Source organism: Haliotis rubra, unplaced genomic scaffold, assembly GCF_003918875.1.
Source record: "Haliotis rubra isolate DU_JTF1 unplaced genomic scaffold, ASM391887v1 Scf270, whole genome shotgun sequence".
Taxonomy (NCBI): domain Eukaryota; kingdom Metazoa; phylum Mollusca; class Gastropoda; order Lepetellida; family Haliotidae; genus Haliotis; species Haliotis rubra.
In genome coordinates, this window is record NW_025766781.1 from 844,318 (window position 1) to 856,496 (window position 12,179).

General features: G+C 42.2%; 1 protein-coding gene across 1 annotated transcript; it reads right to left on the reverse strand.

The window, feature by feature from the left end:
- Positions 1 to 8,211: 8,211 nt before the first annotated feature.
- LOC124280629 (putative deoxyribonuclease TATDN2) lies at positions 8,212 to 8,992 on the reverse strand. The gene is made up of 2 exons (XM_046716608.1): positions 8,900 to 8,992; positions 8,212 to 8,763 (listed from the first exon to the last, which is right to left on the reverse strand). Exons 1-2 carry the CDS (start codon positions 8,990 to 8,992, stop codon positions 8,212 to 8,214), a joined length of 645 nt encoding a protein of 214 aa, XP_046572564.1.
- Between the last annotated feature and the right edge of the window lie 3,187 nt (positions 8,993 to 12,179).

Sequence of the window (12,179 nt, forward strand, 5' to 3'; positions counted from 1 at the left end):
TGTCGATATGTAAAATACTGACTGCCAAAGACAGAGAAATAGGCACGACCAAAATAGAATAGGTCTCCCGAAAGATGTGTAATTTGCAGTTTGCTTTCATGTTGCTTGTTGACGTTGTGCCTCTCGGGGCTCTTCTTTGTCAAGGTAGACGTTTTCCTCTTTATAAATTTCTTCATCTACTTCTTAAACGCCTTTTCAGGCTCTTCGAGGTGGGTTTGGATATAGCTTGATGTGCCAGCTTTAATTGACTGCAGAACACAATCCGCTGAAAGTTGCACACTGTCTTCTTTCTGCAAAAGAAACAAAAGAAAAGAAATTAAAACTTGTATCATCATGAATAAATACAGTCTATGCAGTAACGTTATCCAGTTTTGGAAATGTGGTGGACCAAGGCAAGAAAAGCAATGTTGGCATGTCGAAAGGCCTCCGTTGTCCTAAATTGGCGGTGTACGCAGAGTACGCCAACGTTTCCATTTAATAATGCAATTTTTAGCGATTAAATTCGCCTGATATAAAATATAAGATGAAAACTAAATATTTACTGTATCTTCCGAGACTGGAGAAATCAGAATTAGAGACTAGGGATATCAAGAAACTGGACTTGTAAAAAAATGTTTAAACCGTAACTAAAAAAAGTTGTACTCTTACAAATATCAGCTGTAAAATCGGATAGGAGGGGAGTAACCACTTACTGGATACTGAAGGCTTGGTGGTTCAGAGGATACAGATGACGCCCAAAGTTTAATAATCGGGTGTCCGGTGGTCATTAAGTGGACGTGGGTTGATGGGGACTGAATGTGGGTTCCGATGATGATGATTTTGAGATTTTACGTGCGCTTTCCGCGTACTTCGCGCATGGCCCCGACAGGCAAGCCACTTAGTGTTTAATCGAACGATAGGGCACCCTGAAGGGGGCGTTAGGGTTGCATACTTAATCATGTGTGAATTTTGAATTTGCCTGGGGTGTTTTTGGGAGCGGAAGTAGTGGTTAGGCTGGTATTTGTTTTTTCTTCTTTTATTTCAGTATTTTGCTTTTAATTATTGGTATTAGGGTGTTATGTGCAATAATATCCGACCTAAAAGGCCAGGTTTATTAAAATTATACCTAAGGAATTGACGGTTTGGGTGTTATTTAGTAGGCTTAGGAGTGTGTGTATTATTAGGAGTTTGCATTCCGATTGGTTAGGGTAATTTGAACACCTAATATTTCTGACCACGCCATAAATGTCCAAGCCCACTTGCCATATCGATAGCGTGTGAAGAATTTAGAAACAATATCTCGTGAGGTGCAAGAACAACAACAACGCGCGGTTGTGAAGAAAGGAACTATTTTACACCTTTCTTTATGATTGAGAACGTCCTGCCTCACATCCAAATAATTGCAGCTATGGCTAGGACTGATAGTACTGCAACAACTGCAGAGATGATAGAACTTATATCTAACCAGGACGATTTTACATTAATTTTACCATCCAAAAGAGAGTCTGTCAAACTTTGTAAGATAACCTCATTCTTTCTAACACTTTTAGCCATAAGCTTAAAACTAAGGTGATCCTTCTGTTCATTAGCAGTAACTTTTGAAAACTGATTTGGGTAAAGATGAAAATCAGGAATCGTGACTTGAACTGATTCATTATATAGGGTATTACCAGTAATAGTATAAAGTTGATTCCTAAGAAATTGCTGTAGTAATGCTAAGTTTACGGGGTGAAGGTAGGTGATATCCTCGGGGGTAAGGTTTTGACAAGTTCCTAGATGAACAGGGCAGTGGGGTAGCCTAGTGGTTACGGCGTTCGCTCGTCCCGCCGAAGACCCGAGTTCGATTCCCCGAGTTCGATTCCCCACATGGGTACAATATGTGAAGCCCATTTCTGGTGTCCCCCGCCGCGATATTGCTGGAATATTGCTAACAGCGGCGTAAAACCATACTCACTCACTCCTAGATGAGCAGGAAAGACGGGATTCTGTGTTGAGATAGAACATAAGCATGGTAGTGCGATCATGCAAAAGGAACAACCTGTGATGATTCTTTGACCATCAGGGCAAGTGAGGGTTAGTAATGGAGAGTCATAGACAAGTAATTTGGAGGGAGTTATTTCAATTAGTTGTGACTTTTGTTCCTGCAGAAGGAAATTACACTGTGCCTTGACTTCCGCTTTACTAGTAGGCCATTTCACAGGAAGTTTGTGTTCTGGTTGCTATGGCTAGTCTAAAGGGATCGTGTAAGGTAGAAGTGCATTGAGAAACCTGGTCCAAAGTGAGAGTTGTGAAGTATTGCTGGTTAAGAGATGTTGCAAGCAAAGGTTGCAAATTAAGTAGTTGTGTAGAAAGGCTAGTAGATTCATTTACAGGAACCGACATCGAAATGATTTTGTACAGTTTGAAGGAAACATCAGATGGTGCCAATGGAAATTTGACAATTACATAGACTTAAAATCTTTGAAGGGCACTTAGAAGTGGAATACATAGGAAAAGCAAGATTTTATGGATGTCAACTTCTTTATTGTGAATAACACGACGTTTCGGAGTGTATGCTTGCTCCTTCATCAGGCGACTGGTAAGGAGTATAAGGGGGATATATATATATATATATATATATATATATACACATACATGGACACTTACAGAGAAAACATGTATAACAAGTTTAACAATGTTGAGGAAAGATTATGTAATAACAACATGAGGCCAGTGATACATTAAAACAACATAATAGATTGATTGATTTAATACAAACACGAGTGATACATGGTAATTGATAGGGTGTAGAATAACACAGGGAACCAAGTGATGCCGTACAAACACGAGGTAAGGGAGGGCAGCGAGCACTACAAACAAGAGGCCAGTGGGCTGATGAGGCAGTGATAAGCAATAGTGATGTACATGAACAGGTAATTACATAGAGTTTGTTTGATTTTGTCCTGGCATACAAGAACTTAGCAATTATTGTAATAGAACTGTACATCAATTTGTAACAATTTGAGACCCTTATATTTACTTTAAGAAGATGTTGAATGTGACTGATTGTTTTCGTAAGGATTGCAGGGGAGATTAAAATGGGTGAAAGTTTGCCTTTTAGCAGATCTAAGTTTCCTGGTTTAAATTCCTGCAATTTATGCTCAATAAGTGCTGAATATGCAGTTTTGAAGATTGTTATATGAACCTTTATGCTTGCTGTAGCATATTTTATTGCCTCATGATTGGTTTTTATGCCTTAAAGAGCATTTGAGAATCGAATATCTTCATTTGCCATAATCGAGGTCAATTTGTGTTCATGCTCTGTTAACACATTGCCTAACAGCGATTCATGCTTTGTTAATGCATTGATGTGTTTGGCTAAGATGTTGACATCCTTAGATGTTGCAGTGCCAGTGCCAAACAAATTTGGCCAATGAAGCCTAATAGTGCCCGCGTGGACTTTTGTCCTTTTGGGAACGATGAGATGGGTAGTATTTGGTTTATCTGGAGTACTGTTTCGTTCAACATTATTGAACATCTCATCTTTATGGAAATGAGTTGTGAGCGAATCAATTTAACAAGATGACAAGTTGTATTGTCATTTTGACATCCACTGATTGACGTAACATGAAATGTTGACGGGATGTCGAGTTGATACGAATGATGCCAGTTTTAACTGGCAAATTGAATTTGAGCAGTGGGTTTGAAAATAACACCATAGTTGACGCTGTATGATATCATCGGAAGCCAGAGTAGAAGGAGTAAGCAAAAGAAAAGGTTCCAGATCTTCAGATTACCTTTGGAAAAAGATAAAAGAAATACGTCTGGTGTGACGTAGAGCGACCGTTTCTGTCTCCAACACTATCAATAACACCTACGTGTTACGGCTGAAGCCTATCTCATCCCATTGTTAAATTACAGTTGTTAGTGAGAAGCTAGATTTTTAGTAAGAAGCTTGAACTGAGAGTTTGAAAGGCTCAGTGAGAAAGATGTGCTGCCTATACCCTACTGAAGAACGTCTTCGTTCGCTTCCTTCGACCATTTGCATTGTATTTTGCATTGAACGGGTTTCTGTGCTCAATGTCAATGTTATCTTCTGGTTCCCATGTTGGTTGTGATCTGATCCATTCAACAAGGTATTCGGTTTTATTGTTTTTCCTTCTTCTCTTCAACAGCTTTGTGAAGTTGAAGGTTAGGTTTGACGGCTTACTTTGATCTGATTGATCCGTTGGATCACTGGGGTCACCTTGATTTGACTGATCGTTTGGACCACTGGTTTCTATCAGGGGTGAACCATTTTGGATTCCATCCTGCTGCTGTCCTGTTTGCCTCTTAGGCACCAATGCTTGCTGATGCTGAAGGATCTGATGTTTTTTGGGGTGGGGTAATTTCATCCGCTCGCTGTCCCTGATGATACATCTCCAGACCATTGTGATTTATCAGAAATTTCTATAATTTCATTGATGTACAATCTTGAAGTTTGTAGGTGTGTTTTGGTCCTACTTCCTGGATTGTAAAGGGTCCAATGCATTTCTTGTTCCGTTTACTACTGAGACATTTCTTGACAGCTGGAGAGTGAAGGTGGACAATGTCACCAACAATAAATTTAGGAATACTGGCTTTTTGCACAACTATAGGTGTTACAACGTGCTGATGACAGCATGGATGTCCAATATACAGTTGTCTCTTACTGAAATCTGTCCCACATGTCGTGCCATCATCGATTTTATGTACATTTCATCCAGCATGAACCAGTGAAGATCCGGGTTAGAATATTGATCCTCAGTAACCCATGCTTGTCGTAAGAGGCGACTAACGGGATCGGGTGGTCAGGCTCGCTGACTTGGTTGACACATGTCATCAGTTCCCATTTGCACAGGTCGATGCTCATGTTGTTGATCACTGGATTGTCTGGTCCAGACTCGATTATTTTCAGACCGCAGCCATAGAGCTGGAATATTTTGCTGAGTGTGGCGTAAACCTAAACTCACTCATCCAGCATGGCTGCGCCGGGAGCAGCTGAAACGGCGACAGAAATTGTCGGTAACGGTGACAATAATTTTGGCTATAACGACACATATATCTTTTTCAATATGAAAATAATAACTTATATTTGTTTACGTTTTTGATGTATATAGTAGGTTCACTGGTTTATTGTTGAGATTGTAAACACACAATAGCAAATTAACACTTCTTCATTTCATATTTCTTTCAGTTATAGTCACTAACATATGCATTGTCTTTTATACACATATATACAATATATACACGTCCTATTTTCCACTTCACTGGACTGGACCGTGGATCTATGCGCATGTTGTTAGGAGAGACATAAGACTGAGATCGCCATCTCGGTACTCCTTTCAGGCTTCAAAGATACACTTCTGGCTCTGTGTAGCTGTCCTCCTCAGGCGGGAAGTCAGAACACCGTTCTGCACTAGTCTCATCTGAAGGTTCACCATATCGGCCGGCTGGTATATACCTGGTATATAAACTGCCGCTTTATACACTACCAACGGTTTTCGATGAGATTGGTGCAGGCACTGGTGATGGGATCTGAAAGTAGTACAAAAGGAATTAATAACCATTATACGTTTCAACATGACAAAGGAACTTAAAATACGTAAAGATCATCAATACCAAGAAAACAATGAAATACCTTTGAAATTTTCTGTGTGATTGACATTCGAATGAACATAAACCCAGGCCAACAAGTCCTTCGTAACCTTTCCCACAGTCCGTAATAATATGACTACCTCGTGCTACATTGTCCGTAATTATTCTCTCAAGCGTCTGTCGATCACGCTTGTCCACTGGCACCAAAACAAAAGTCCCTACTCTCCCTGCAAATTCCACCCAAAACCCACTGGCCCTCGACTACTCTTCCACAATGATACTTACGTTTACCAAACGTCATGCCAGGACCCCCTATCATGTACGAATTTTCCCTTTCCACTACTGAAGAGCATACCTCCCTACAGTACATGAAATAGTCCGATACAGTTTCTCTAGATGTTTCCAGGACTCTCCCATCCTTATCACAATCAATACTGGTCTCTCTGATTGTGTGGCACCCGTGAAGAGCCACCTCCTCGTGGTGGGTGCTGGGTATCGATAAGAGCTCTTCAATCCTCCGTTGTGGACCCGGGGGTATATTTGGTCCACCAGCTCGTTTGCCGTGGGTTGCACCCCTGTGTCGGTGGAGGAGGGGAGTCTGAGTTGAGGTCACTGGGAGCCTGGAACCGTGTTCCTTTTGCCAAACACACCACTTCGCCCCTTACTTCACCTAGACGGGTGGTAGAACTGGCCCGGTTCTATCAATCGGCTGGTCACGCCAAGCCCTGTGCATGGCGAATACTTTTGCACATATTACTATGATTATTTGGTCTTGGCTTTTTCGGCTTTCAATGTACAAATTCTTGATATATTAATTTGCCTAGAGTCCAATGCTAGAAAGCGGTGGCTCATGGGCCAATCTGGCCATATAGACCTCTGAATTCTGTGTTTCTCCGGAAAGGTGTCAAGGGCGAACCAGCCTGGCATTTCTTCTGTTTGATTCAACAGCTTTTCAAGTATTTATTGGCTGGAGTATAAGATACCTGTAACCCTAGTGGAACAGACTGGTTTCCGCTGTAACACCGTCCTTGTTGACACTCCATGGTGGGTGGGGAGCAGGGATGTCGAACACTTTTCCTACACAATGGCTAATTCTATTCCTTCTGGTTCATCAAAGCATAAACGCTGGTATGTTGAATCTTCATCCAAATCAAGACCTCCAATTGAACCTCCATGAGCCGCTTAAGCAACATCATCCAGTGGAATTGTAGAGGACTAAAGAATAAATTAAATGATTTACAGTTACTGATACAGGACTTCAAACCATCGGCATTTTGTTTGCAAGAAACCTATTTTAAAGGCACTGATCTTATTGATATAAGACAATATAAATCTTATAATTGTTTTTCTTCTCCAGGACCTAGAGCTACTGGGGGTTCTTCAATTCTGGTGAGGCGGGGTGTTATACATAGCCCTGTCCCCTTGAGTAAAACACTTCAAGCTGTTGCTGTCAGGCTGACTTTGAACATTGTTTTCACCTTATGCTCGCTTTATGTATCACCATCGTCTACTCTTCAACAGGCAGATCTTCAGGCTCTTTATGACCAGCTTCCCAAGCCATGTATCATTATGGGTGATTTTAACGGCCATAATCCGCTTTGGGGTAGTTCTAATACAAACAGAAATGGGAAGATAGACTAAACACAACAGACAGCTTAAGAAAATCCGACGACAAAACATCAGTTATTAAGAAAGTTATATGTGACGTCAAACTAAATATCCCGCTAAACATAACATAAAATGTGCTATGCTGACACAAAATAGCCGTGATCACACTTCCGAAGAACAGATGGCTGGAGGAGCTGTGGCGAGCTGGAGGGCGGTGGTTCGATTTTCAGGTAAAACTGTGAAAATGTACAAAATAGTTAGTTAAGGGGAGGTAACTCGACTGAAGATGCATGTTGATAGATGGCAGCTAAAACCGGAAGTTGTGTCTCGAGACAGGCGACGGAGAGAGATAAGAAGAGAAAAGTAAACAAATCATACAAGGTAACATATTTGTTCTACTTGCCCCCCCTTGCTTCGTAAGCGTCGATGCATGGGGCGATCAAGGGTTCTGTAGGTTCTGCGAAGTGTGTCCGTAGTCGTCAGTGTCTCGTCTTGATCTGTCACTTGTCACCTGTCAGATTTGACGGGTAAGTTGATCACATGACCCGATCACACCTGGAAACATGCGAGTATCACTGGATGGCCAATGCGATGAAACCTGATGAACGAGTGCGGAAGCACCGATCACTACATTCCTCCCTTTTTTCTGGACTTGCACCCTCGCTAGGAATACGGTGAGTCTGTCTGGCTAAGGGAGGATCCAACAGGTGACATCACCAGGAAATGAGAAAATCCCTGCAGGGTTGGGCAGCAGTGTTGTGCTATCAACTGAGACAGTTCAAATAACTCATGATTATTTTAGATTACATATCTAAATAAGAAAATCCCCAACCGAGTCGGTTCGCATAACTTACTAGATGAATTAATTAGTCTAACAGTCCTAGAATCTAAACCGTATCGATGGACTCATTTTCAGTCCTGATCAAATCAGATAAGAATGATCTTTTTATGGGGATCCGGGAATCTAGACCGGATATGTGGACTCAGTTCCAGTCAGATTAAGGAATCCCATTTCTCCGAGTGTTCATTTTACACGCTGTAGAGTTGCCTAGCATTGATGTAGGTGCGCTCCAGGACATTGGCTGTGGTACTTTGTCGAGCATCAGCCACCACAGTTGCAACTTCGCCGAGTAGTCTTGGCCTGTTAATCCCTCTGCGACCTGGGCGAGGCCACAGGTAGGGGGCATCAGTTTCCAGAACAAACCGTTTCGCATTAAGGGACCGCAGACCCGAAAGCTGGTGTTCATCAAAACTAGCGACCATTCCTGTGTACCCAAACCACGTCTCCGGGAAGGTCTGTGTCCAATGGGTCAATTCTTTAAAGGATCCCGAAAAACAGTGTAGATGGAACTTTTGATGAGGAGGTATTCCAGCTACATGGGCAATCTTAATGCACTCCTCAAGTGGAGCCCTTTGGTACTTGTCTTCTGCTGTTCTCCGGAGGTGGAGGATAATAGGTTTGTTAGGGTCTGCAAGCCTGAAAGGTTCATCTAAAACTTTGCCCTCCCGTTCCCAGTTCCCTACTGTGCAGTCAAATCCCACTTCCCCAAGGGCGATCACATTGGGTGAGGACAGCAGACTCTGAAGTTTGTCCAGTTGGTTAGAATGATCAGAACTCACATTTTGGGATGCAATTTAACGGCGATCTTTCAATATTGATGGAAGGTTGGATCTTGTGGCCAAGTTGGGGATCACAAAACACCTGGACTGCTCTTACTAAACCAGAGGAGGAACCATCTTGCGGCTGGCCTGCTTGATCCAGAACTTCCTCCAGGGGTGTGGCAGCGTCCAGGTGGAGCCTGCTGCTCATTCTGTCCGGATGAAAGTGAGTGTCAAACCCCCGGGAAGTACCTCTGGAGTTGATGGCTTGTGCCTGGATTGTATTGACTGTGGAGTTAGAGGTGTCAGCATCTCAGAAGTCTGTACTGATTGGGTGGCGGCTTGTACAACATGAGATGGACTGGCCAGTGGCAGGATGGTCCCAAACTTTTTGAAATGGATCCTGACCATCTCGGATGTAATGTTTAATAAGAACGCCAAGATCCTCCAATGAATGAGGCACGCTGGGCTCTCCAGGGACAGGTTGATAGGGTCTAGAGGTAGTGGCCAACCTTTCATCTGGCACATCTGGGAAATGTGCCCGACGCAGCTTCCCCTGAGTGGTATATCCTGAGGAACAAGGCTATTCCTTAGGATGAAACTGATGTAATTCCGTCCAGGCAGCCCCTGCTCCCACGATTTGTCGAGCAAGATCTTCTATTGCAGACATCATGTGGGATGCTGTTTCTGCAGATGCCGGTAGCGAGTCACGGAGACAGTGTGGGAGATGAGCTCGGTACACATGGTGGCGTAATGTTCTAGACCGCATTCCACAAGACTGGATTGGGCAGATGGATCCCAAGCCTCGAGGGTGGTTGCTCTGGAAACGAGCGGAGATTTTCTGGGTTCCCTTGTTCGTTACTGAGACGCTGATTCCTCGGCTGTGATGAATTTGTTTACGGCCGAAACGTGATAAATATAAAAAGAGCATTGGGGTTTTACTCTATTAGACAATGAAAAAGCTTAAACGCTCCATACAGCGAGTTTTGCTCTATATCAGGACATCACGTGACCCATTCATCAGTCCTTTCCCATTGTCGTGTGACATATTCATTTTGTCACAGATTTCACAAATAGGCCTAATCCTGTTCACAACACCATTGTTGTGAAAGCCTGTGATAGGGAAAGGCGATTACTTTGCTTCGCAAGCGTCGATGCATGGGGAGATCAAGGGTTTCTATAGGTTCTGTGAAGTTTGTCCGTAGTCGTCAGTGTCTCGTCTTGATCTGTCACTTGTCACCTGTTAGATTTGGCGGGTAAGTTGATCATGTGCCCCGATCACACCCGGAAACATGCGAGTATCACTGGATGGCCAAGCCGATGAAACCTGATGTATGCGTGCGAAATCACCGATCACTACAACGTATTTGAGGAGGGGGTTACGGGCGGAACTTTTTCCCGTATTTGTCTTACCGTTCACCTCAATTGTAATTTTGAACAGTTTGAATCACGGGTATCGGATCATAGTGTGGAGTACCAGACGACCAGACGACAAGAAAAACATAAATCGATTTGCATTCGCAAATCATCGGTAATTTCCGTACGTCATACGTGATTCAATGTTATTCGAGATAAAGAATTACTACTACGAAGTACCAAATGAGTTCGGCATTCCCAGCGGGGTACATAGAAAATGTAACTCGCTTGTAAGCGGGGTACATTGAAAATAATAGAACAGCACTCAGCCAATCGGAAAACGACATTTATGTTTGAGGCAAGATAACTACGCTTGCCTGTCCGCACTTGTTGCACGTGAAGGTGGAATCTTCACAAATACCGGTTACACATGCTCGATGAGTCCGATCTTCGCATATGCCACAACTGATAGTATCTTGATTGCCTGCAACTGTCCTTCTACAAACAACACACTTAGGTCTGGTCATGTTGAAATGGGCCCAACACCGTCTTGTCATATTCTTAAATATTCTGTTATGAACAACCCCACTCTTTTCACTGTCCTTCGTTGACAGGTTTTTACAATTTACCATTAATTACTATGTATCAAATTAATTGTTCTGGAAATATTGCTGATGTGACGATAAATTGTAACTCACTCAATCACTCAAAACTGCGCATGGTCCCCTCGCGTACATTGCACAGGCGGATTAAGGGGAGGTAACCGATGCCTGACCTACTGATCAATCGGAACATCGTGTTACTGCTGTCTGTTTGAATGGTGAGAACATATCACGTTATCTCACGGGTATTTTCAATATGTCTACATTCTTCAAACTGCTCGTAAAAAAACAAACCAAAAAACACATCGACGCACACAGTTCTGAAAACCTGTTAAAAACGTCTTTTAAAATAATATGAACATCACAAAACAAACGAAGCCTTTGTCTAATATATTTTTGCTATCGAATGATGTACAGTAATGAAAAACATAATTACATCTAATGTTGAAGAGCATGTAGAGATACCCGATGTGCCACATACCCCAAACATATTTAAAGACATACTATTTATAGAAAGGTTCCATGATATTCACAACGCATGACAACATGCAGGGATGCTCATACTCCAACATCTGCATCCAACGGGTGATACAGGCAGGAAGATGCACTGCTCTGAACAAAAGTGGATAACAGGAGATCTGACAGTGAATGAGTTTAGTTTTACGTCGCTTTTAGCAACATTCCATATATATCACCGCGGGGGACACGAGAAACGGGCTTCACACATTGTACCATGTACCTCACCGCCCGGGAAATCTTAGAACATGATATTTTTGTAGATGTGATCAAAAAATATTGTTATATATTTTTTACACTTTTGTTGCATCATTACCGGGTTGCAAATGTTTAGTCTACATTTTACATGTAAAATTACATTCGGGTTAGAATTGGTCCACAATCCATGCTTGTCGTAAGAGGCGACTAACGTTCGCGGACTTGTGCTGATCGATGATCCCAGTTGCGCCGATCGATGTTCATGCTGTTGATCACGGGATTGTCTGATTCAGACTTGATTATTGACACACCACCGCCATATAGCTGGAATATTGCCTGAGTGCGGCGAAAAACTAAACTCACTCACTAACAAACTAAAACTTTCAGTAAGATATATTGCCTTGTGAAATACAGACAGACAGACAAATGTATTCTGCAAAAAAGATCCTAGGCCCATAATACATGATAAATTACAAACATATTATCCTGCATGCATTAAGTTTAAGTTTTGAGGATGATTTTATGGTGAATACTTTAGATAGATAGAGTCCAAGTTTATATGATACATCTTTGTCAGTAGATTCCATCAAGTGTATGAAGTTAGTAGTTGTTGGGTAGTCTGTAAATCGAGCTGGTTGATATTTTCTTCTTAGATGAGAGAATTTTTAAAATTCAGAAGTACACTTTAGCTTCCTGCTGAGGCAATAAGGACTTATTCTCCGTTAC

What these genes read in the sequence shown, in the direction of transcription:
- LOC124280629 (XM_046716608.1), bottom strand. Translation starts at nt 8,992, where the DNA reads ATGAGCAGCAGGCTCCACCTGGACGCTGCCACACCCCTGGAGGAAGTT. An exon ending in ATGGTTCCTCCTCTGGTTTA is followed by an intron (nt 8,764 to 8,899) that starts GTAAGAGCAGTC and finishes GACAAACTTCAG; the next exon opens with AGTCTGCTGTCCTCACCCAA.